At 47.0% G+C, this 27,323-nt stretch overlaps 1 protein-coding gene across 1 annotated transcript in view; it reads right to left on the bottom strand.

The window, feature by feature from the left end:
• Window positions 1–27,323, bottom strand: part of LOC134340288 (transcription factor CP2-like protein 1) — an 81,434-nt gene that overhangs the window by 37,672 nt on the left and 16,439 nt on the right. Inside the window, exons 4-8 of the mRNA XM_063037339.1 lie at window positions 25,202–25,307; window positions 13,069–13,175; window positions 9,911–10,063; window positions 4,301–4,411; window positions 4,120–4,220 (exon numbers count right to left, since the gene is read on the bottom strand). Of these exons, the coding sequence (XP_062893409.1) occupies window positions 4,120–4,220; window positions 4,301–4,411; window positions 9,911–10,063; window positions 13,069–13,175; window positions 25,202–25,307 (578 nt within the window). The remainder of the gene's footprint in view (window positions 1–4,119; window positions 4,221–4,300; window positions 4,412–9,910; window positions 10,064–13,068; window positions 13,176–25,201; window positions 25,308–27,323) is intronic.

The raw sequence follows: 27,323 nt of genomic DNA, 5'->3' as shown, positions 1-27,323 counted from the left end.
CACCCCTACCGTCAAAAGTTGCCGCTGTTATGGACTTTCCACTGCCCCGCATTACCAAAGCACAAAGAGTTTTTGGCTACGGTGAATTCTATCACCGTCTCATTCTATGAGCTGCTGAACTTATGCTCCCCTTGTATAGTGTCCTTAAAGGCAGCGCCCCTAATCACATGCTCGAGTGGTCAGCGGACACGACGCTACTGGCGCACTCACTTCTCAACACACCTATAGGCGTCACTACTGGCGCCTCAGATTACGCTGTGGGTGCTGTGCACAAACAGTTGTTGGAGGCCTGTGGCAGCTGTTCACCTTCTTCAGCCAGCCGCTCCGTCGCCCCCGAAAGGAAGTACAGCATGTTTGACCGTGAACTTCTTGATCTCTATCTGGCCAACCACCATTTTCGTTTTCTTCCAGAGGGTTGCCATCTCACAGCTTTTGTTGACCACAAACCCCTCGTGTATGTGATGGTCAAAGTGTCAGACCCTTGGTCTGCATGGCAGCAACGCCACCTGACCTACATTTCGGAATTCACGACAGACATACGGCACATCAAAGGGAAAAATAATAGCGTGGCTGATTGCTTCTCACAGCCCGCCATCGATGCCATACACATCATGGTTAACATGACAGCTGACCAAGCTACTGACCCAGAGGTCCAGGCTTACACGAGAGCATTCGCGGGCCTGCGGTAGGCTGACATCAAGTTCAGGGTCGCAGGAATCTCTCTCCTGCGCGGTGTCTCATCCGGTCACCCTCACCCCATAAGGCCTGCAAACCGGAGGCCTAGTGTTTTTAATTCCATTCACGGCCTCTCGCATCCGGACGGGAAGGCTTCACTGAAACTGGTTGCTTTAAAGTTGGTGTGGCATGGCCTTAGGAAGGACATGCCAGACTGCAGTGCAACCTGGGTTGTGTCACTGGGCGAAAATTCACCATCACGTTAAGGCACCACTGGCACCTTTCAAGGTCACTGAGCAACAGTTTGACCATGTCAATGTGGACTTGGTTGGTCCTCTCCACCCCTCCTGCAATTTCATGCATCTCCTTACCATGTTGGACTGTACTATCAGGTGGTCCGAGGTTGTCCCTCTAGTGTCAACAGTGGTTATGGGTATGGTTCGGGCGTTCAGCAGCACCTGGGTCTCTCGGTTTAGCACCCCACCTGGTAATTCCTCTGACCTCAGTCCACAATTCATGTCAGAGCTCTGAGCTACGATGGTCCAGAACCTCAGTGTTAGGCCACATCACACCATCCCGTATCACCCGCAGTCCAATGGCCTATGCGAGCGGTTTCACCACTCCTTAAAGGATGCTCTGAGAGCTTCCCTGACTGATGAGTGTTGGCATGATCATCTCCCACGGGTCCTGCTGGGGCTCCGAGTGGCCCCAAAAGAGGAACTGCAGTCATCTGCAGCTGAGCTGGTGTAGGGGCAACTGCTACGGGTACTAGGTGATTTTATTCCTGAGGGCACGACTGCCTAATCAGCAGCATCTGCCCTCCCGTGTAAACTCAATTCTTCTACACCTGTTCCTGCCTCCCACCATGGTGTACAGCACTCTTGGGTTCGTGTTGACCTAACTTCCATCTCATTTGTTTTTGTCTGCCACGATGCACATCAACGCCCCATTAAACTCCCTTACGGTGGCCCATTCCGCAATTTGGAACAGGGCTAAACAACTTTTGGAAGGGTAAACCTGAATGTATTTCAGTAGATCACCTTAAACCGGCCCACCAAAACCTTGCTGGTTCCACTATCATTCCCCCTGCATCACAACATGACCATGTGTGTGTCAGCACAACCCTGGATGAGCCAGAGGCACCTGATGTTACTCCAACCAAGGCGCATAGGACCCGAACCGGGTGGTTCGTACGAGCTCTAGGCAGATTCACAATGCGGGTTTTGATGAATTCTAGGGGGGGGATGTGTGAGGAAATGTAGGTTGAAGCGTAATAACTATTCCTGAATCTGGTGGTGTGGGACCCAAGGCTCCTATACCTCTTGCCTGATGATAGTAGTCAGAAGAGAGCATGTCCTGGATGGTGGGGTCCTTGATAATGGATGTTGCGTTCTGTCCACCTGGCTCAAATAACCCCGGCAACGCGTCCTGTTCGCTGTCACACTCTTTAGTTGTTGGTCTGTGATATGTACATGCTTGTCAAAGGCTGTGTAGAGTCATGTAATGAGCGACAGATGACACATGTTGTTCGTAATAGAAGCTGTTTGACATAATTCACAAACACTGTCATTGAGTTGTATTCACTTTAAGAGACAGTGTCTGATGTAATGACGTCAGTGTAAGGCGACTGTTTTTGGGTTTGTTCTTCATGGAAGTAAAGGGCTGTGGGTTTTGTCGAGCACGTAAAATGACCCTCACATATTTTATTCACAAAATTCTACAGCTGTTTAGAGCAAAGTTATCTTGATGGATAAATGTTAAGCCTGAACACCAAAATGTTCTGGTTGGATGTGAATGCACTGTTGTAAGTACTTGGTAAAAGTCATGGATAGAGCCCAGTTCATCACTGGAAAAGCCCTCCCCACCGTTGAGCACATCTACGAGGAGCACTACCACGAGAAAGCAGCATCCATCGTCAAGGAGCCCCACCGTCCAGGCCATGCTCTCTTTTCACTACTGCCATTAGGAAGAAGGTACAGGAGCCTCAGTTCTCACGCCACCATGTTCAGGAACAGTTATTACCCCTCAACCATCAGACTCTTGAACCAGAGTAAATATCTTCACTCAACCCATCTCTGAACAGATTCCACTTCAAGGCCTCTACAACTCATGTTCATTACTTATTATTATTATTATTTTGTTCTTTAATTTTTTTATTTGCACAATTTGTTGTCTTTTGCACATCGGTTGTTTGTCCATCTTTGACGAGTGTGATTCTATTGTGTTTCTTTGTATTTACTGTGTATGCCTGCAAAAAATGAATCTCAGGGTAGTATTTGGTGACATATATGTACTTGAAAAATAAATTTGCTTTGAAATCGTTCTGAACTTTGAGATACAGTAGGTTTGAAGCACATAATTACTGTATGAGTATCTTCCAACCACTGCAGTTTTTTTGGTGAATCTTCTCTGCTTTTATTGGTAGAGATTGTTGTACTTTCTTTCTTCACTTTCTCTCCTTTTCTGCACAGCAGATATTTGCTGTGAGCCTAGATATATGCCCCATTCTGTCTCCAACACATTGGCTAATGCACAGTTCTTAACAGTCTCATCAGCGTTGCCAATACCAGGTGACATCATTTAAGCTGAACAGAGCAAAGTTTTAGGGGAGATGTCAGATTCATAAGAGATTGTGCAGATGCTGAAAATCTTGAGCAACACACACACACACACACACACACACACAAGCTTAGCAAATCGGGCAGCATCTATGAAGAGGAATGAACAGTTGTCAGTTTGGGCCGAGGCCCTTCATCGGAACTGGAAAGGGTGGGCGAAGAAGCGAGGATAAGAAGGTTGGAGCACGAGTTGGCAGGTGACAGATGAGACCAGGTGAATGGGGAGGGGGATGAAGTAAGAAGTTGGGTGGTGATAGGTGGAAGAGGTAAAGGGCTGAAGAAGATGAAATCTGAAAGGAGAGACAGTGCACCATGGGAGAAAGGAAGGAGGAGGGGAACCAGAGCTACCAAAATTACTGTAATTTAGAGAAATCAATGTTCATGCCATCAGGTTGGATAAATAGTTTTTTTCCCATAGAAAGTGGTAGGTGCCTAGAATGCTCTGCTGAGGGTAGTGGTAGAAGCTGATACAATAGGGACATTTAAGAGACTTGTAGGTAGGCACATGGAAGTAAGAAAATGGAGTAAGGGTTATTTACTGTTTAGGAAGGAAGGGTTAGATTGATCACGGAGTAGGTTTATATGGGTAGGTACAACATTGTGGGCTGAAGGGGTCCATACTATGGTGTACTGCTTGATATTCTATGTTCTATGTTCTATGTTCTCCTTTAGAAGAAATTGTTGCCTTTGTCAACAACATCTAACATTTCAAATGATTCATTAGAAGGGGAGGGTTGATGACAAGATTTGGCAGCTTTGCTTTGACAGATTGGAGCCGTCAGTATTTATGCACTAAATCATAGAGATGAGGTCAGGGACGACTTACCCCTCAGTGCTGTTGAATGGGACTGGAGAGCTTGGGCTGTAGCTCGGACTTCTGGTTGGGCTTCTGCTTGAGCAGGGCAAAGTGTCAGGCCAAGGAGAACACTGAGTGAAGCAAAGAAGGCCGGTGAGTCAAACGCCAAGAAAGTATCAGAAGGTTCGCTGGGAGCCTGTTCCGACCTCACCTCAGTCAGGACTGTAGCCTCATACGCTAACTGGTACTTGGACCTCTCCTGTGGGGACAGTTTCTCTATTTTCTCTTTATCGGTCTTCAGTTTTCTGTCTGCACCTTTGGTCTGGAATTTAATGAATAATCATGTTGTTATTATTTTGTGTTTTACACTTATTTGCTATGTACAAATTGATATCTGGACTTCGTGCTTTACAGCAGTACCTACCAATGTTCCCGCTAATTTGTAATGACCAGTGTGTGCAAAAATCTTGTGCTGTACAATTTTTTGCCCAGTGACAACAACATGTGCGCATTGAATTTTTTATATAGAGGTATTCATTAAAACAGCTAGCAAAACGCTAAGTATTTTGATCTCGGGGATTGATCGTTTTCGCGCTCATTCATCTGCTCTCTCCCAAAACATATGTAGCAGGCCTGTACAGGGCAATGAAGGATTTTCTCACTGGAGCTTTTGCATACCATCCATATGTGATTTGCTTGTTAAATAATGCTTTAAAAAGTATAGTTTCCAAATATCACTCCACTTCTTCCCACTTGCAAATTCTAGTGGTGACAATTTCTACTGTTTCATTGAGCCATTCAGTTTTAACTGAACTAGCTTTAACTTTTGTGTTTCATGCCCTTTGCTTCTTTGGAATCCGACATTGTGAATCAATAATTTCTTCAATAAAAACAGTATAAATAAGCTATTTCTGAAATCTGCAGACAAATCATCACAACCTCCACGTTGTCAACACCGTCCAAATCAGAAACCAGAATAGGAAATATGATTGCGTACGATCGTGAAACATACTTAACATGCCAACAAGGTAGAGGGTGACAACCTTTTGTGCGCAGCTTAAATTCCTTTGTGCGCTGGTAGCAAAAGATGTGTGCACGCACATACACACACCTTAGGGGGAGCATTGGTACTCATTTGTCAACAAAACAGGCCTTCAATAGTTGTAAACTGCTTTGTGACATCCTAAAATTGTGACAGATGCAATGGAAATACAATTTTCTTTAAATTCCCACTGGGTATTTCCATTCAAATCCTGTGAAAATGACATCTATTAGTCCAGAATCTGTTTATTCAAATGTTCAATTTAGGAGACACCTCAATATTTGAACAAAACATACAAAAATCTGGAGGAATTCTGCAGATTAGGTAGCATCTATGGAGGGGAATAAACAGTTCTACAAAGCCCTGGATAGACCACACTTGGAATACTGAGTTCAGTTCTGGTTGCCTCATATAGGAAGGATGTGGAAGCTTTAGAAGGTGCAGAGGAGATTTACCAAGATGCTGCCTGGATTAGAAAGCATGGTCTTATGAGAATAGGTTGAATGAACTTGGGCTTTTCTCTTCAGAGTGAAGGAGGATGAGAGTGACTTGTTAGAGGTCTACAAGATGATAGGAGGCATAGGTAAGAGTAGACAGCCGGAAACCTTTTCCTAGGGCTAATACCAGGGGGCATGAAGGAAAATATAGGGGGGATGTCAGAGGAAAGTTGTTTATACATAGACTGGTGAGTGCATAGGACACCCTGTCAGGGGTGGTGGTAAATGCAGATACACTGGGGCATTTACAGAACTCTTAGATAGGCACATGGATGATAGAGAAATAGAGAACTATATAGGAAGGAGGGATTAGATTGATTTTAGGGTAACTTAAAAGGTCAGCACAACATTGTGGACCAAAGGACCCATGCTGTGCTTTAGTGTTCTATGTTTCAGGCTGAGGCTATGGAAAGAAAGGGGGTAGAAGCCAAAATAAAAAGGTGTGGGGAGGAGGAGGAGCACAAGCTGGCAGGTGATAGGTGGGTGATAGGTGGAAGGTAGGTGGGTGGGGGAAGGGGAATGAAAGGGAATGAATATTAGAATGTTATTTTTTTCATGAATGTATTTTTAATGCTTCTTTCTTTAAAAAAAATAGAACATTGTCAGAATCCTGAATTAGAAAGCATGGTCTTATGAGAATAGGTTGTCATGGTCCGGTCCGTGAAGTCTGCATTCCAGTTCACGGTCCGGTCCGTGGACTCAGGACTCCGGGTCTTCCAGCTGTCCCATGTTTTGGTTGAGTTAATCATAGGCACCTGATTCCCATCTTGGGGCTTGGAATATAAGTGGCCTTGGGCTCAAGTGTGAGTGGCTGGTTTGTTTTGTCAAGATTCCCTGAGAGCAACCTGCTGGTGGAAGGCTAGAGCGGCCACTTGCCATCTTTAGGCCACGTTAGAGAACCATCGCTTCATGGAGCCTTGCTGTCGGTAGTCAAAGCTGTCTTTGCAGTATGGATTCGGCCGTTTCCTGGGCCAGCTGAACAGTTGTCAGCCACTCCGAGCTAGGTAGGGATCCGGCTGTTTCCATAGCCAGCCTAGGTTGCTGGCTGTAACTGCGACTTGGAGCAACCCCATTGCAGAGATGGAACTGAATATCATTCTTCAGTGTTTGTCTCTTCTTGTCCTTGCCTCTTCTTGGGGTAAGTCAGGCCGTTCTGCTGTTGCCCTGTGGAGGGATCTGTCTTGCCTTGTCCTCGTCTCCATGGGGTAAGTCAGGCCATTCTGCCATTGCCCTGCGGGGGGATCTGTCTTGTCTTGTCTTGTCTTTGCCTCTGTTGGGGAAGTCTGGTCGTTCTGCCGTTACCCAACGGATGGTCCTGTCCCTCCTTGGTGTGGAGATGAAGTTGAGTCCTGGCTTGTCTAAGTAGAAGTCCCGGCTCTATGTCTTTGTACTGTCCTGTCTCATGTTGGTGTTGTGTTAAAGTTGAGTCCCGGCTCCATGTTGATGTACAGTTTCCAATCTGTCTCTGAGCTCCAGCCTCCGAGTTATCAGCCTCCGCATTCCAAGCCTCAAGACCCCAGCCTGTCTCCAAGCTCAAGCCTCAAGACCCCAGCCTCCTGTCCTGTAGTCATGTCATGTCCTTGCCTGGTTCTGGGGCCCAAGACCAAGGCAAGACCCAGGTTCTGGGTCCTTGTCCAGTCTCGGGCTCAGAGCCCATGCCAGACTCCTAGTTCATGGTTTCTAGTCCTGGTCCCGCCTTCGCAAGCCCAAGTCTTCGTTCTTGTCTCTGCTCCTTGTCTGTATCCTGTCACGTCCCTACTCTAGTCAAGTCCTGTTCCTCATACTTCAGTGTCTGTGTCTTGCATTTGGGTCCGTTCCCAACGCCCACGCTGTGATAATATCTAACTTTTCAGATGATACAAAGCTAATAACGGGCAATAGGCTCCTAGTTCATAGTTCCTTGTCCGGGTTCCCTGTCTAGTCCATGTCCTAGCCCAAGTCTGCGTTCTTGTCCCTGCTCCTTGTCTGTATCCTGTTGTATCCCAACTCTAGTCAAGTCCTGTTCCTCGTACTTCAGTGTGTGTGTCTTGTATTTGGGTCCGTTCCCAGCATCCCCCATTGTGATATAGGTTGTCTCCCCAGCCTGGTGGCCACTCTATGTGTGAAACTGGTGGAACACTGAGGAAAACTCGCACAATATTTATCAATAGATGAAGATCACCAATTAGTGAGCCGGCTCAGGCACTTTGGCTAATTTACTTCCCACATTCTTGGTCACGGTTACTGAAGCTAGGTTCAATACCCTTCTACAGGATCTGAGATCAGTTCAAGAAAATCTAAATGTGTAAGAAACTAAAAGAAGAAAGAAATGCTGCAGACACTTGGCACACAAGCAGTTTCAACTTGAAACATTATCTTTTGTCTCTCATTCTACACCTGCCCTGACCTGCGGGTGTTTCAACAGTTTCTCTTTTAGGGTCATGGAAATAAACAGCACAAAAACGGGCCTGATTTCTTTCACAAACAAGAGAAAATTTTCAGATGCTGGAAATCTGAGCAACACACACAATGTGCTGGAGGAACTCCACGGAAAAGAGTAAACAGTTGACGTTTCGGCTCAAAATGTCGACTGAACTCTTTTCCTAGTTGGTACTTGGCCTGCTGAGTTCCTCCAGCATTTTGTGTGTGTTGCCCTGATCTCTTTCACCTTTCCCATACTCTCCATCTGCCCATTATCCACTCACTCCCCCCAAAGGTTCCTCTCCCCACCTCCTTCCCTTTCATCCATGCTCCACCATCCTCTCCTATCAGATTACATCTTCTTCAGCCCTTTGTCATTTCAACCTATCACCTTCCAGCTTCTTACCTCATTCCCACTCTCTTCCCTCCTTCATCTGCCAGTCACCCTCTTCACCCAGATCCACCAATCACCTGCTAGCTCTTGTTCCCCCACCACCTTCCTCGTACTTCTTTTTAATAGCTACCTCCCCTTTCTTTCCAAGACTGATGAAGGATTTTGACTCTGAACACTGACTGTCCATTTCTCTCCACGGATGCTGCTTGACCTGTTGAACTCCCCTAGCTCCTTTGTGTGTTGCATCAGATCCACTAGGATTTGATTGGATGATGAAACAGGCTTGAGGGGGCATCTGACCAACTCCTACTTTATTTTCTCATGTTCTGATCCCTCAAGGAATATCACTAGAAACGGAATATCTCTGATTGTTCTCTCAGTGCTGATTTTTGGAAGCCCCCTGTGAGCAATTTGGCCACTGCATTCCCATAATTTTAGAAGAGGTGACAATTCATTCCCTGTAGCCTGTTTTGCTACAACCGTTGGCTGATTCTCATTGTCTTGAGTTTTGGTACAAAGGCACATCGTCAGGTGAGAGACCAGCATACAGGCAACTACACTGAATTCTCTCCAGACTGAGCCAACACTTTGATAAATAGAATAAAAACAAGGCCATATTTGAACCAGGACGTCACCACATTTCGTTTATCAATGTTAACAAAAACACCTATAGCTTGACAACTGGCTGTCAACGCTTCACAATGGAGGAGGAGTGTGTTTGTACAGCTCTTGGCAACTTAACCCAGTCATTAGATGAGGAACTGTGGATTTTAGTGGATCTGATGAACTGATAAAGTACAGGCAGATGAGAATAAACAATATCTTTGGAGAAGAACAAAGAGTTGATGTTTCAGGCTGAGACTCTTCATCTGGACTGGAAAGCAAGGGAGAAGAAGATGGAATAAGGTGGGAGGAGGGGAATGAATACAAGCTAGTTTCTTGATGGGGATGGAAGTGTATAGGAATTGGACATCCATGATGAAAATGCAGCAATCAAGGCCAGGGAATATAGGAGTCTCGGCCAGAAACGTTGACTGTACTTTTTTTCCATAGATGCTGCCTGACCTGCTGAGTTTCTCCAGCATTTTGTGTGTGTTGCTTGGATTTCCAGCATCTGGAGGTTTTCTCTTGTTTATTATTCTCGCTTCTTCCTCCTTCCTTTCCAGTCCTGATGATGGGACTCGGCCCAAAACGTCGACTCTTCTCCATAGATGCTACCTGACCTGCTGAGTTCCTCCAGCATTTTGTGTTTGCTAATCTGGATTTCCAGAATCTGCAGAATCTCTTGTGTTTTTTGAAAATAAACAGCAACAATTTTTCAATGAGTTCCTCATCTAATGACTGGGTTAAGTTGCCAAGAGCTGAACAACCACACTCCTGCTCCATTGTGAAGTGTTTACAGCCAGTTGCCGAGCTATAGACATTTTTAACATTGATAAATGGGTTGTGGTGATATCCTGGTTCAACTGTGGCAAAAAAGTGTGGTACCTTAAATACTTTGACCTGGCAACTCGCAGAGTGCAGGTGCTCAGTGTAATCTCCATTCTCACTCATCTTGAACGTGTCGACCTGGATTCGGAAAGGCACCCCCTTCTCTCCACCATTTTTCTTGGGAGTGAATTCTGTACTGATGCAGTGAACCTGAGGAGCAGAGTTGGTAAAATTTTCATCATTTGAAGCTCAGAGGTAAGTCTTGAGTGGCACGTGCTGAATAGTAGTAGTGCTTTGCACTATACAAGACATAGAACGTAGAACAGTACAGCACAGGAATGAGCACTTCAGCCCACAATGTTGAGTCAAACCAATTAAATTAGTAATCAAATGGCCTACTAAGCTAACCTCTTCTGCCTACACATCATCCTTATCCTTCAATTTCCCTCACATTCATGTGTCTATCTAAATGTCTCTTAAAAGCCCCTAATGTTTCTGCCTCTACTACCACCCCAGGCAGCATGTTCCAGGCATCCACCACTCCCTGAGTAAAAAAACTTGCTTCTCACATCTGCTTTGGACTTACCCGCTCTCACCTTCAATATTTGCCCTCAGGTATTAGACATTTCTCCCTTAGGAAAATGATACTCCCTGTCTACTCTATGCCTCTCATAACTTTATAAACCACTACCAGATTTTTCCTCAGCCTCCAGCGAAAACAACTCGAGTTTGTCCAGCCTCTTGTTATAGCACATGCACTCTAATCCAGGCAGCATCCTGGTGAATCTGCTCTGCATCCTCTCCAAAGACCTCAAACCCTTCTGAGAATGGGGTGACCAGAACTATATGCAGTACTCCAGACGCAGTCTAAGCAGAGTTTTATAAAGCTGCAACATAACTTCCAGACTTTTGAACTCAATGCCTCGACAAATAAAGGCAAGCATGCCAATAATTGCAATGCAATGTCAATGGCAAAGGTGGCTGGTACAGATATTGAAAACATTGCACTGTTAAAATTAGAGAATTGGAATTGGTTTATTATCATCATTTGTACCGAGGTACAGGGAAAAGCTTGTCTGGCATGCAGTCCATACACATTAATTCATTACACAGTGCACTGAGATAGTACAAGATAAAGCAATAGCAGAATGCAACATAAAGTGTAACAACTATAGAGAAAGTGCAGTGCAGGTAGACAATAAGGTACAAGATCATAACTAGGTGAATTATGATGGTGAGAGTCCATCTAATCATATTAGGGAACTGTTCAATAGTCTCATTAGGTAGAAGCTATCCTTGACAGCCTGGTATTTATGATTTCAAGCTTTTATATCTTTTGCCCAATGGGAGAGGGGAGAAGAGATAATGTTTGGGGTGGGTGGGATCTTTGATTATGCTGGCTGACTTATTGAGGTAGTGAGAAGAATAGACAGAGTCCACAGAGGGGAGTTTGGTTTCCCTGTGTTGTGTCCACACCCTCTGCAGTCACAGGCAGAGCAATTGGTGTTGTACATCTAGGCAAAATGCTTTCTATGGTGCATTGATAAAACATGGTAAGGTCTGACAGAGACGCATCAAATTTCTTCAGCCTCCTGAGAAAATAGAGGCACTGGTGCGCTTTCTTGTCTATGGTGTCTACGTTGTTGGCCAAGGACAGGGTATTGGTGATGTTCATTCCTCGGAACCTGAAGCTCTCAGCTCTTCTAACTTCAACACCACTGACAGGAGCATGTGCACTGCCCCCCCTTCCTGAAGTCAATGACCAGCTTTTTGTCCTGTTGACATTTGTTTACGGTCATGGCTCCATGTTACTAAGCTCTCTATCTCCTTCTGTTCTCGGACTCATCATTATTTGAGATATGCCCCACCACCATAGTATCATCTGCAAGCTTCTGGATGGATTTAGAGCAGAATCTGGCTACACAGGGAATAAAATAGGGGGCTGAGGATGTACTGGTTTTGGAGATAATTGTTCAGAACTCCTTAGGCTGGAGCTTGGCTACTTGTGCATAAGGGAAGGGTTCTCTGCAACAGCTTCTTGTGTGACAGCACTGACTGAAAATGGAGAATGCTTCATACCCAGTAATGCAACTAATAAGAAGGCTCATTTGGAATGGAAACATTCTCTAAGCTGCTCTTAGAAATACAACTCCAACATAGAGTATACCACACATATTAAAGCACGTCAATTAATTGTAGTTTGAATGAAACTCAGACACTTGTCGAGCAAGCAACTGTGCAAGGGTTTCTTTAAGACAATAGAACTGACATCAATGGACTCATGCAGAGGGATCAAGATGGCCAAATGGTTTGTTGCCGCAGTTCAGAGATGGGGAGAAAAGATCCAATCATCATCTCGTTTTGGGGGAGGAAACTGACCAGGAGTAAACTGCTGGCAGCACACGAGACTGCAGGTGCTGGAATCTGGAGCAACTAACAGTATGCTGGAGGAAATCACCAAGTCATAGAGTCATAGTCACAGAGCACTACAACACACAAACAGGCCCTATGGCCCCATCTAGTCTGTGCCAGCTTGGTCTCCTGCCTTGATCCATCTCCCTGCATTCAGACCGTAGCCCTCTATGCCCATGCTATCCATGTATCTATCTAAATCTCTCTTCAATGTTGCAAATGAACCCACATCTAACAATTCCACTGGAAACTTGTTCCACACACACACCACCTCTGAGTAAAGAAGGTCCCTTCAGAGCAGCATCTGTGGGTGTAAAGAAACTGTCAAAGTTTCACCTTTTCGGAGCCAGCACACCTCTCTACTGGTGTGAGAGTCACCATAAAGAAGCTGGCAAGAATAAAGACAAGCTTCTTTTCTCTATGCTGTCCATCTCACCTCTCCACTCTCAGTCCTGATGCAGGGTTTCGACCTGAAGCATTGACAATTTCTTTCCTCCTGCAGATGCAGCTCGACTCAGTAAGATCCTCCAGCACATTGTGTGCATTGCTCCAGTAAACTGCCTGCCTCATGTACTGCCCAAAAGATATAGAGACCAACTGAGACCGAAAAATGAGGTAACCGCGTGGCAGGAGACCAATATAATGGAACACCAGAAGAAGGACAAAAATAAAGAAGAAAGGACAAGCAATGGGAGATGAGGGATGAACAAAGAAAATAAGACTGAGATAAGTTGAGGATTGCAGTAAGGAGAGAGGAGAAGTGGAGTGAAACAGAAAGGGAAGAAGGAGGAAAAGACACAAACCTGAATGGAGACAGAGGTTTGTTTCTTTGAGTCCCAGAGAAACTCCGCAGCATTCAACAAGATGGGGTTTACTCGAGGGTCGATGATTCCAACTGACAGGGGAACATCTAATGTAACAAAACCATTTAGGAAAAGAGAGAAAGAAAGAATGTCACAGCGTGAAAGCAAGCCACAGTAAATGATGGATTAGCTCAATTACATATAAATTCTTCAAACCAATGAGTCGTTTGCTGGCCAAAGGAAGATTGGTGGACATGCTCCAAGACTCCATAATAGAGACTCTATTGTGCCCCCATTACATTTGACTGCACAGTATAGAAAGTAATATTGTCTTAGTAGACCCATATCTTCACCTGAAGGACCTGGAGTGTCAGCACTCCACATATGGTTGCAATCTTGCAGATAGTAAGTGCAGATGGTGTAACTTAATTGGATTAAAAGCTAGAGGTTTCATTAGAGGAAAGATGTGGTTAAGCTGGAGAAGGTGCAGAATAATTTCAAAAGGATGTTGCCTGGATCGGAGGGCTTGAGTTATATTGAAGACTGCTGCCTTCAGGAAGGAGATACAGGAGCCTCAGGTCCCACACCACCAAGCTCAGGAACACTTATTACCCCTCAACCATCAGGCGCCTGAACCAGTATGGATAACTTCACTCACCTCAACACTGATTCCACAACCTACAGACTCACTTTCTAGGGCTGTACAACTCATATTTTCAGGTTTATCTATCTATCTATCAATCTGTCTATCTATGTACAAACATGTATGTAATTATTTATTTTTCCAACTATCGATTTATTATTTTTTATTTGCACAGATTGTCTTCTTTTGCACTTTGGTTTATTGACTCTATTGTATTTCTTTGTTCTGCTGTGAATGCCTGTACGAAATGAATCTCAGGGTAGTACATGGTAAATTTACTTTGAACTTCGGTATAGGCTGGGTGCGTTTTCCCTGGAGCAAACAAAGCTGTGGGGTGGACATATAGAGGTATATGAAATTATGAGAGGCATAATTTTTGATGGAATGAATGCCTAAAACTAGATTTAAGGTGCGAGGGAGGAGGTTTAAAGTGAATCTAAAGAGTAACTTTTCACACAAGGTATAGTGGTATTTGGAATGAGCTCACAGAGGAGGTGGTGGAGGCAGGAGTAGTAACAACACTCAAGAAGCATCTGGACAAGTACCTGAATTTACAAAACATGGAATTAATGCAGTAAAGTGGGATTAGTATACATAGGCATGATGGTCAGCATAAATAAGATGGTCCAAAGAAGAATAAAATTACTGGGAACGATGTGTGCAGGAATGTAGAGTACACAACACACCCTGAAAATGATGGGGTTCACTGGCATGTATCATAGAATTATAGCACCATACAGCACAGACACAGGCCATTCACCCCATCAGGTCCATGCTAGCTGTCCACACTGATCTACCTTACCGGCATGTGATTGGTAGCCTTCTACACTCTGGTGATTTAAGTGCTTGTGTAGATACCTCTTAAATCTTGCCTTCATGCTGTACCTGCTTCCATCTCCCACTTAGGCAGCGTGCTCTAGATTCCAGCCACCTCTGGGTGAAATGTTCTTCCTCAGATCACCTTTAAGCCTCTTACTCCTTACCTTAAGCCCTCTGCCCTTTGGTCTTAGACACCTCCACTATGGGGAAGTTATGTGTGCGTATAACCTCAGCGTATGCCATCTTTCGCCATTGGTACCTTTGGACTGGGGTCATGGGTTAGAGCAAACTGCACTGGGTAAACTCAGCAAGCTCTGCTGTGTCGTAATTGTTTGCAGCGTTTCTCCTATGCTGCTGTAATAAATTTGAGAAATATCAATTTATTTTTCCTGATTCTTTATATGTTAACGCTTTATTTGCACCAACTTCTCATCAGAGAGGACCTTTATTTGCTAATTTATGCGGCCTCATCTCACAGCTAATTTGGTAGAATCCTCAATTAGGAAGACAAGTGGCGAGTTTGGCTTTTATTACAAGGAAAATTGAGTGTAAGAGTAATGACATCTTTTCAAAATTATATGGGTTCCTGGTGAGATGATATCTGAAACATAGTGTTGTGGCGACCCACTTTCTGGCACACACGAACCGGCTCACAACAGCGTGCGCAGGCAGAGGGCCGGCCCCAAAAAGGGCGCCAGGCCATCTTCACCAGCAGGGGGAAAATCCCGCGCGCAGAAAGGGTCTGGGAATATGCATTCCCCACAGTAGTCCCGCCCAGGGAGGGCGGGAACGGGAAGGCTTTAAAGCAGGCCGCGAAGTTTGAATAAACCTCTTTCATCGCAACTCTAACTCACCGACTCCGTGTGGTTATTCTAGCGCTGTGTGTAGCACATCGCTACAATTGGTGACCCCGACGGCCCAAACGATATTTGGACCAGAGATGACCGACGCTGCATCTGTTCACGCAGTTTCGTTAAAACTGCCAAGCTTCTGGACGCTGCGACCCCATTTATGGTTCGAACAAGCAGAAGCACAATTCCACATTCGGCAGATAACCTCGGAGTCCACTCGCTACTACTACGTGCTGAGCTCACTCGACCAGGAGACTGCTGCACAAGTTGAGGAGTTTATACAGTCGCCCCCCGGAGAATGGCAAATACACAGCATTCAAAGCCCTGCTCATAAGGACTTTCGGACTCTCACGGCGCGAACGAGCACGCCGCTTAATGCACCTGGATGGTTTGGGAGACAGGCCGCCGTCAGCATTAATGAACGAGATGCTGACCCTGGCTGAAGGACACAAACCCTGCCTCATGTTTGAGCAGGTGTTCCTAGAGCAACTGCCCGAGGACATATGCCTGCTGCTGTCCGACGCAGATTTCAGCAAACCCCGGGAGGTGGCGGCCCGAGCAGATGTGCTGTGGAATGCCAGGAAGGAGAGAGGGGCATCCGTCGCACAGATCACCAAGCCGCGTGCCCAACGACAGACCAGACCAGGCCCGGCAGCAGAGCCTACAAAACCCGGCGACGGGAGTGAGGAGCCCAACGAACAATGGTGTTTCTACCACCAGCGGTGGGGCACAGAGGCCCGCCGCTGCAGACCACCCTGCAAATTCCCGGGAAACGCCAGGGCCAGCCGCCACTGATGGCTACGGCGGCTGGCCATCAGGACAGCCTCCTGTACGTCTGGGACAAGCAGTCGGGACGCCGCTTTTTGGTCGACACCAGAGCGGAAATCAGCGTCTTGCCCCCGACGAGTTACGACACCCGCAACAGAGAACCGGGACCCACCCTGAGGGCCGCTAATGGCAGCACAATACGAACCTATGGCACCCGCACGGTGCGGCTACAGTTCAGCTCCAGCCGGTTCAGGTGGGACTTCACACTGGCCGCCGTGGCCCAACCACTCCTGGGGGCGGATTTTCTACGAGCCCATAGCCTGCTGGTCGACCTGCAAGGGAAGCGATTAGTCCACGCCAAGACTTTTCAAACGTTCTCCCTGGGTGAAGCACAGTTGCCAGCCCCACACCTGGACTCCATCACACTGTCTGACGATGAATTCACCAGATTCCTGGCGGATTTCCCATCAGTACTGACACCGCAGTTCACGGCAGCCATGCCCAGACACGGCGTACAGCACCACATCCCGACCCAGGGACCACCCCTCCACGCCCGTGCTCGAAGGCTTCCCCCGGACAAGCTCCGACTGGCGAAGGAGGAGTTCAAGAAGATGGAGGAATTGGGGATCATACGACGGTCTGACAGCCCATGGGCCTCCCCCCTTCACATGGTGGCCAAGGCAACGGGGGGCTGGAGACCATGCAGTGACTACTGCAGACTGAACGAGGCTACAACGCCAGACCGCTACCCTGTGCTGCACATTCAAGACTTCGCAGCAAACCTACACGGTGCAAGGATCTTTTCCAAGGTAGACCTCGTCCGGGGATACCATCAAATCCCTGTACATCCAGACGACATCCCCAAAACAGCACTTATCACCCCGTTCGGACTTTTCAAATTCCTTCGAATGCCGTTTGGTCTAAAGAATGCCGCACAGACTTTCCAGCGGCTAATGGACGCGGTGGGACGCGACCTGGACTTTGCATTCATCTATTTGGACGACATCCTCATAGCCAGCAGTAGTCGGCAGGAGCATCTGTCCCACCTCCGCCAGCTCTACTCCCGCCTGAGCGAATTCGGCCTTACAATCAATCCAGCCAAATGCCAGTTCGGACTCGACACCATCAACTTCCTGGGCCACAGGATTACTAAAGGCGGGGCAACCCCGCTGCTTGCCAAGGTAGATGCGGTCCACAACTTCCCCCGACCCAACACAATCAAAGGCCTGCAGGAATTTGTGGGTATGGTGAATTTCTACCACCGTTTCCTCCTCTCAGCAGCCCGAACCATGCGACCCCTGTTCACTCTAATGTCGGGTAAGGGCAAGGACATTACCTGGAACGAAGAGGCCGCAACCACTTTCGTTAAAACCAAAGAAGCCTTGGCAAACGCCGCGATGCTAGTGCACCCCAGAACGGACGTTCCTACTGCCCTCACGGTGGACGCATCCAACACAGCGGTCGGTGGAGTGCTGGAACAACTCATCGAGGGCCGCTGGCAACCCCTGGCGTTCTTCAGCAAACACCTACGACCACCCGAACTCAAATACAGTTCTTTCGACCGGGAACTATTGGCACTATACCTGGCAATCCGGCATTTCAGGTACTTCTTAGAAGGTAGGCCCTTCACCGCGTTCACAGGCCACAAACCGCTTACCTTTGCGTTCACTAAGGTGTCCGACCCCTGGTCGTCCCGCCAGCAGCGACATCTGTCCTACATCTCCGAGTACACGACGGACATCCGGTATGTCTCTGGAAAGGACAACGTCGTGGCGGATGCACTATACAGACCAACCATACAGGCCCTGTCCCAGGGGATGGACTATGCAGCGCTGGCAGAGGCACAGCAGGCAGACGCTGAGATCCCCAGTTACAGGACTGCAGTCTCCGGTTTGCAGCTCCAAGACCTCCCCTAGACCCAGGTGAGAGGACCCTACTATGTGACGTAGCTACCGGCCAACTCCGCCCTGTCGTCCCAGCAGCCTGGCGCCGGCGGGTTTTCGAGTCCATTCACAACTTAGCACACCCCTCCGTCAGGACAACTGTCCGGCTGATCGCCAATAGGTTCGTGTGGCATGGACTGCGTAAACAGGTCAGTGAGTGAGCCAAAACGTGTATGCAGTGCCAAACGGCCAAGGTGCAGCGGCACACCAAGGCTCCGCCACAGCGGTTCCAACCCACCCGCCGGAGGTTCGACCACATCCATGTGGATATCGTGGGGCCCCTGCCAGTGTCGCGAGGAGCGCGGTACCTCCTAACTATGATAGACCGGTTCACCAGATGGCCAGAGGCAGTCCCGCTCAGCGACACCACCTCCGAATCCTGCGCCCGAGCACTGATCGCAACCTGGGTAGCACACTTTGGGGTACCGGCCCACATTACCTCCGATAGAGGCGCCCAGTTCACCTCCAGCCTGTGGTCGGCTGTGGCCAGCCTGTTGGGAACACAATTACACCACACAACTGCCTACCCCCCACAGTCGAACGGACTAGTGGAGCGCTTCCACCATCACCTGAAATCGGCTCTCATGGCCCGCCTTGAGGGGCCTAACTGGGTGGACGAGCTTCCCTGGGTCCTGCTCGGAATCCGCACGGCGCCCAAAGAGGATCTGCACACCTCGTCAGCCGAGTTGGTGTACGGCGCACCCCTGGTCGTCCCAGGAGAGTTCATACCAGCCCCAAGGGGGCAAGAGGAAGAACCCACAGCAGTCCTGGACAGACTACGGGAGAGGCTCGGTAACCTGGCCCCCATACCCACTTCACAGCACGGACAAAGCCCGACCTGCGTACCCAAAGACCTGCAGAACTGTAAGTTTCTTTTTGTACGACGGGGCGGACACCGGGCACCGCTACTGCGGCCCTACGAGGGGCCGTTTAAGGTGCTCAGGGACAACGGGTCCACGTTTGTGCTGGACATTGGGGGTGAGAGGAGGTTTTCATGGTGGACCGACTCAAACCGGCCCATGTGGACTTGGCGCAGCCGGTCCAGGCTCAGGCACCGCGGCGCAGGGGCAGACCTCCCAAACAGAGGCCGATCCAGACTGTGGACATTGGGGGAGGTATCGCCGGTTCTGTGGGGGGGTTATGTGGCGACCCACTTTCTGGCACACACGAACCGGCTCACAACAGCGCGCGCAGGCAGAGGGCCGGCCCCAAAAAGGGCGCCAGGCCATCTTCACCAGCAGGGGGAAAATCCCGCGCGCAGAAAGGGTCTGGGAATATGCATTCCCCACAGTAGTCCCGCCCAGGGAGGGCGGGAACGGGAAGGCTTTAAAGCAGGCCGCGAAGTTTGAATAAACCTCTTACATCGCAACTCTAACTCACCGACTACGTGTGGTTATTCTAGTGCTGTGTGTAGCACACCGCTACAGTGTACGCGTTTTGTTTCCCTAACTAAGAAAGGGTATCTTTGCTGTGGAGAGAGTGCAGTGAAATTTCACCAGATTGAAAATAGAACATAGAACATAAAACATAGAACTGTATAGCTTTGCACAGGCCCTTCAGCTTACAAAGTTGTGCTGACCTTTTAACCTACTCTCAGATCAATCAAACCCTTCCCTCCCACATAGCCCTCCATTTCTCTCTTAGCCACGTGCCTATCAAAGTGTCTCTTAAATGTCCCTAATGTATCTGCCTCTACCACCACCCCTGGCAGTGTGTTCCATCAGTTGATTATTGGGATAGTCCTCTGAGGGGAGATCTAACTGACTGAGCCAATAATCTTCTACAACAGGGGTTCCCGATCTTTTTTATGCCGCAGATCCCTACCATTAACCAAGGGGGTCTGCGAGCCCCAGGTTGGGAACTCTTGTTCCACAGTTTAGAAGAAGGAGTGGTGATCTCATGGAAACTTCCACAGATCTTAACAGGTCTGACATTATAGATGTCCTTCTGACTAAACCTTAACATCGAAATTGGCTATTGAGGACTGAGATGGAAGTTTTTCACCCAAAGGTTAGTGTATCTTTGGGATGTTTTGCACAGCAGGGTTGGAGCCTCAGTTGCCTGGTGTATTCAGCACTGGGAATCAACGGAGTATTGGATACTAAGGGAATCAAGGGGTATGGAGCTGGTACTGAGTAAAAGATTGGTGATGATTTCAATCTTCAAAGTTCAAAGTGTTGTAAATTTACTATCAAAGTATGTATATGTCACCATATATTACTCTGAGATTCATTTTCTTACAGGCATTCACAGCAGAACAAAGAAATACAATAGAATCAATGAAAATCTACATGCGAATACTTGGAAGTGCGCACAGTGAAAACAAAGCATTAGGTGATCACAAGAGCTTTAGTCCCATGTACCTGGATCACAAATCAAATCCTGATGGGGATAAGCATAAACAAAGCAGATCTGGGTTTAGAAGAATTACCGTTCCCAGGTGGACTCTGAGGATTTGCTGACTGGATAATCGGAACACTTATTGGCAACACCAAGTCAACCAGACAGTTGGATGTGAGGAACAGCCAGAGGTTAACTCCAAATAACATGAGATGGATAACAAAGTCACTTTAAGTGGAGTGACAAAACAGGAACTGCACTTCTCAACATAAAAGCAAGGCAGTCATGTCAAATAACATGAGGGTCATGTTTTTTTGACTTCTCCAGTGCGTTCAACACCATCCGCCCTGCTCTGCTTGGGGAGAAGCTGACAGCGATGCAGGTGGATGCTTCCCTGGTATCATGGATTCTTGATTACCCGACTGGCAGACCACAGTACGTGTGCTTGCAACACTGTGTGTCCGACAGAGTGATCAGCAGCACTGGGGCTCCACAGGGGACTGTCTTGTCTCCCTTTCTCTTCACCATTTACACCTCGGACTTCAACTACTGCACAGAGTCTTGTCATCTTCAGAAGTTTTCTGATGACTCTGCCATAGTTGGATGCATCAGCAAGGGAGATGAGGCTGAGTACAGGGCTACGGTAGGGAACTTTGTCACATGGTGTGAGCAGAATTATCTGCAGCTTAATGTGAAAAAGACTAAGGAGCTGGTGGTAGACCTGAGGAGAGCTAAGGTACCAGCGACCCCTGTTTCCATCCAGGGGTTCAGTGTGGACATGGCGGAAGATTACAAATACCTGGGGATACGAATTGACAATAAACTGGACTGGTCAAAGAACACTGAGGCTGTCTACAAGAAGGGTCAGAGCCATCTCTATTTCCTGAGGAGACTGAGGTCTTTTAACATCTGCCAGACAATGCTGAGGATGTTCTACGAGTCTGTGGTGGCCAGTGCGATCATGTTTGCTGTTGTGTGCTGGGGCAGCAGGCTGAGGATAGCAGACACCAACAGAATCAACAAACTCATTTGTAAAGCCAGTGATGTTGTGGGGATGGAACTGGACTCTCTGACGGTGGTGTCTGAAAAGAGGATGCTGTCCAAGTTGCATGCCATCTTGGACAATGTCTCCCATCCACTACGTAATGTACTGGGTGGGCACAGGAGTACATTCAGCCAGAGACTCATTCCTCTGAGATGCAGCACAGAGCATCATAGGAAGTCATTCCTGCCTGTGGCCATCAAACTTTACAACTCCTCCCTTGGAGGGTCAGACACCCTGAGCCAATTGGCTGGTTCTGGACTTATTTCATAATTTACTGGCATAATTTACATATTACTATTTAACTATTTATGGTTTTATTACTATTTAATTATTTATGGTGCAACTGTAACGAAAACCAATTTCCCCCGGGATCAATAAAGTATGACTATGACTAAGTTGCTCCAGATGTATGATGTTAATGGAGGGAAGTTACATCTAACATATGAATATACTGTAAGAATGGTAGATTTAGGAGCAGGGTAGGGGATAGAAACATAGAAACTTAGAAAACATACAGCACAATACAGGCCCTTCGGCCCACAAAGCTGTGCCAAACATGTCCCTACCTTAGAACTACCTAGGCTTTACCCATAGCCCTCTATTTTTCTAAGCTCCATGTAGCCATCCAGGAGTCTCTTAAAAGACCCTATCGTTTCCACCTCCACCACCGCCGCCAGCAGCTCATTCCACGCAGTCACCACTCTCTGCGTAAAAAAACTTACCCCTGACATCTCCTCTGCACCTTAAAACTATGCCCTCTCGTGCTAGCCATTTCAACCCTGGGGAAAAGCCTCTGACTATCCACATGATCAATGCCTCTCATTATCTTATACACCTCTATCAAGTCACCACTCATCCTCCGTCACTCCAAGGAGAAAAGGCCGAGTTCACTCAACCTATTCTCATAAGGCATGCTTCCCAATCTAGGCAACATCCTTGTAAATCTCCTCTGCACCCTTTCTATGGTTTCCACATTCCTCCTGTAGTGAGGTGACCAGAACTAAGCACAGTTCTCCAAGTGGGGTCCGACCAGGGTCCTATATAGCTGCAATATTACCTCTCGGCTCCTAAACTCAATCCCATGATTGATAAAGGCCAATGCACCGTATGCTTTCTTAACCACAGAGTCAACCTGCATAGCAGCTTTGAGTGTCCTATGGACTCGGACCCCAAGAACCCTCTGATCCTCCACACTGCCAAGAGTCTTACCATTAATGCTATATTTTACCATCATATTTTACCTACCAAAATGAACCACCTCACACTTATCTGGGTTGAACTCCATCTACCACTTCTCAGCCCAGTTTTGCATCTGATCAATATCCCATTGTAACCTCTGACAGCCCTCCACACTATCCACAACACCCCCAACCTTTGTGTCATCAGCAAATTTACTAACCCATCCCTCCACTTCCTCATCCAGGATATTTATAAAAATCACAAAGAGTAGGGGTCCCAGAACAGAGCCCTAAGGCACACCACTGATCACCGACCTCCATGCAGAATATGACCCGTCTACAACCACTCTTTGCTTTCTGTGGCAAGCCAATTCTGGATCCACAAAGCAATGTCCCCTTGGATCCCATGCCTCCTTACTTTCTCAATAAGCCTTGCATGGGATGCCATATCAAATTCCTTGCTAAAATCCATATACACTACATCTACGGCTCTACCTTCATCAATGTGCTTAGTTACATCCTCAAAAAATTCAATCAGGCTCGTAAGGCACAACCTGCCTTTAACAAAGCCATGCTGACTATTCCTAATCATATTATGCCTCTCCAAATGTCCATAAATCCTGCCTCTCAGGATCTTCTCCATCAACTTACCAACCACTGAAGCAAGACTCACTAGCCTATAATTTCCTGGGCTATCCCTACTCCCATTCTTGAATAAGGGAACGACATCCACAATCCTCCAATCCTCCAGAACCTCTCCTGTCCTCATTGATGATGCAAAGATCATCACCAGAGGCTCAGCAATCTCCTCCCTTGCCTCCAACAGTAGCCTGGGATACATCCTGTCCAGTCCCGGTGACTTATTCAACTTGATGCTTTCCAAAAGCTCCAGCACATCCTCTTTCTTCATGTCTACATGCTCAAGCTTTTCAGTCCACTGCAAGTCATCCCTACAACCACTAAGATCCTTTTCCGTAGTGAATACTGAAGCAAAGTATTCATTAAGTACCTCCGCTATTTCCTCCGGTTCCATACACACTTTTCCACTGTCACACTTGATTGGTCCTATTCTCTCACGTCTTATCCTCTTGCTCTTCACATACTTGTAGAATGCCTTAGGGTTTTCCTTAATCTTGTCCGCCAAGGCCTTCTCATGGCCCCTTCTGGCTCTCCTTCCTGCTAACTTTATAATCCTCTAGATTTATATCATTACATAGTTTTTTGAACCTTTCATAAGCTCTTCTTTTCTTCTTGACTAGATTTTCAACAGCCTTTGTACACCATGGCTCCTGTGCCCTACCATCCTTTCCCTGTCTCATTGGAACATACCTACTCAGAACCCCATGCAAATATCCCCTGAACATTTGTCACATTTCTTTGGTACATTTCCCTGAGAACATCTGTTTCCAATTTATGCTTCCAAGTTCCCGCCTGATAGCCTCATAGTTCCCCTTACTCCAATTAAACATTTCACTAACTTGTCTGTTCCTATCCCTCTCCAATGCTATGGTAAAGGAGATAGAATTGTGATCACTATCTCCAAAATGCTCTCCCACCGAGAGACCTGACACCTGACCAGGTTCATTTCCCAATACCAGATCAAGTACAGCCTCTCCTCTTGTAGGCTTATCTGCATATTGTGTCAGGAAACCTTCACAAACTGTGACCATACACCTTATCAATGCCCCTCATGATTTTATAAACTGCTTTTAGGTCACCGCTCAGCCTCCTTCGCTCCAGGGAAAACTGTTTCAGCTGATCCCATTTCTTCTCATACCGCAAGCCCTCCAGTCCCAGCAACATCCTTGCAAATGTTTTCTACATCCTCTCCAACTTAATCACGTCCTTTCTATACAGAACAGCATACCAATGTGGTCTTTTACAACTGTGACATGATGTACCAACTCTTGTATTCTGTACCTCAAATGATGAAGTCAAGTCTGCCACGTGCCTTCTTCACCATCCTGTCTACCCATGTCACTATTTTCAGGAAATAACTGCTTTAGAAGAGTTCAATATCCCAAAGATGTTTGAGGAATGGTTGGTAATAGCAAACTGAGATTTAAGGTGGAACTCTAGAATCCACAATATTAATGGGCCACCCTACCTCAGCAGGACCTCCCACGGAGATTAAAATTAATTTCATTTGTCACATCTACATTGAAACATCAAAACATTCAATGAAATGTTTCTTTTTGTGTCAACTACCAACACAGTCAGAGGATGTGCCGGGGGCAGCCCGCAAGTTTCGCCATGCTTCTAGCGCCAACATAGCATGCTCGCAACTTACTGACCTGAACATCTTTGGGATGTTGGAGGAACCTGGAGCACCCAGAGGAAACTCGCGTGGTCATGGGCAGAAAGTACCAACTCCTTACAGGCAGTGGCGGGAATTGAACTTTTGAAGGCCAATCAGGGATCGCTGGCGTTGTAAAGTGATTGTGCTAATCATTACACCACCATGCTGCCCTTCACCCGCAGTGAAGAACAAAAATCCAAAAACCCTCAGCACAAACAGGGGATTGATGACTGCGGACAGGACCTACCGATATCAAGCAACCGGTCTCCTGGTCTGTTCCATTTCCACCCCTGGAGCTGTTGGTGTTCACTGTACTGGAGCCTCCTGTCATGGAAGACCACCCTAACTGTACTCTGCAAAATCAAAGGGAAGAGGTGGTGGTGGGAGAGAGGAAGTCAGAACAGGGCTTTTTCCCCTGAGGTTGGGCAAGACTAGAATAAGAAGTCACAGGTTAAGGGTGAAAGGCGAAATATTTAACATGAACCTGTGGTGAGACCTCTTCACTCAGAGCTTGGTGCAAAAGCTGCCAGCAGAAGTGATGGAGGCAGGCTGATTGCAACATTCAAGAAAAGTTTGGATAAGTACGTGGAAGAGAGGTGTACGGAGGGTTATGATCCAGGTGTGGGTTGGTGGGACTAGGCAGAATAACAGTTCAACATGAACTAGGTGGACTGAAAGGCCTTTTTCTGTGCTGTAATGCTCTACAACTCTAAATGTTCGCCCCACCCTCCATTTCCACTCAGTCTGGCTGATGATACTCTGATCTCCATGCTCCTCCATTTCTTGCGTATTGCTTATCCCTGACTTTTCTCTCCACCATGGCCAGCAGTGCCTTTTACTGTTATAGAGTCATGGAGTTAGGAAATAAGTTCTAGAGCTTTGGCCCTGACAGTTCGGATGTTAGGGGCTATGCTCTAGAATTTCCCTCCTAAACCTCTTGGTGAATTTCTTTCCTGAGGCTAATTGATTTACAGATCAAGGTTAGCTCTACTTGTCATGTGTACGTTGAAACACACAGTGAGAAGTGTTGTTTTTGCGCCAATGACCAGCACAGTGTGAGGAGTGTTGAGGGCGGCCACAACTTTCTAGCCCCAGCTCATATGCCTTTGGAATGTGGGAGGAAATCAGAGCACTCGGAAGAAATCTATGTGGTTATGGAGAAAACGTACAAATTCCTTACAGACAGCAGCAGGAATGAACCCTGATCTCATGGCTGGTGTTGTAACGCATTGTGCTAACCACTACACTGCCAAGGCACCGGCATCAGCATCTCAACTGTGAGCTACCTTCCTTTCAAGATGAATGCAAGAGCTCCAAATGAAAGGCCCTTGATGAGTCCGAGAGGCTGGGGCCAAGCACTGGTGGTCGGAGGCGTGGAGGCAGCCCATCCTGGGGTTGGGGGCCTGCCTGTGTGTGTGGCTGGGAATGTTGGAAAACAGCTCGCCTTGCTATTGTTGCTTGTACTGTTCTGCTGAACGACGTGGGCACTGGAGTGTGTGGTGACACTTATGGCCTCCCCAGCGCATCATTAGACTGTGTCAGTTGTAACCCAAATAATGGCATTTGCTGCATGTTTTGATGTGCATGTGATCTCAGACTGGGTACCAGCTTCTTCCCACAGGTTGTGAGACTAATTAAAACCCTGCCACCACCCAGGTCTCGTCACTGGGACAGTGAGCTGTTCACTGTTTATCTGTGCTGTGCACCACATGCACTTTGAATTATATTTTATTAACTTATTTGTGGTAATATTTTGGTTTATGTGCTGTGTGTGATACATGTTTTGTGGGTGCACGGTGGTCCTGAGGGACATTGTTTCTTTTTGTTGTACAGACAGATGACAACAAACTTGAACTTGCCCTTGAACTAAATAAATGAATCTGAGATCCTTCTTTGGTGATCTGGCATTTGTGTCTGTTCCTAATTTCTGTACAGGTCAATGGACAGATTGCTTTATATAATAATAGAATTTGACTACTGTTGTATATTTTGACTTCCACAGTGGCAGAATTATAGAATCAGTGGCCATTTCTATGTGTGTGGTGTAGAACAGCAGCTGTTGGAAGTTGTTGGAACGTATTATTAAGTCGTCACATCTATTTTCCTAGCTTAAGGGGCTGTTTCTCAATACCAAGCTCACACCTTTCTGGAGACTACCAAACCCACACTGCCACAGGCAGCTGTTGAGGCCAGTTCATGGGCATATTTAAAGCGAAACTTCATAGTTTCTTGATTAATAAGTGTGTCAAAGGTTACAGGGAGAAGGCAGGAAAATGTGGTTGAAGGGGGGAAAAGATCAGCCAGGATCAGATGGTGGAGCAGATTCGATGGGAATATAACATGGAAACAGCCCATTCAGCCCATCGGGC

Source organism: Mobula hypostoma, chromosome X1, assembly GCF_963921235.1.
Source record: "Mobula hypostoma chromosome X1, sMobHyp1.1, whole genome shotgun sequence".
Taxonomy (NCBI): domain Eukaryota; kingdom Metazoa; phylum Chordata; class Chondrichthyes; order Myliobatiformes; family Myliobatidae; genus Mobula; species Mobula hypostoma.
The sequence above is the reverse complement of the archived record's forward strand: the minus strand, read 5'-3'. Positions and strand labels throughout refer to the sequence as shown.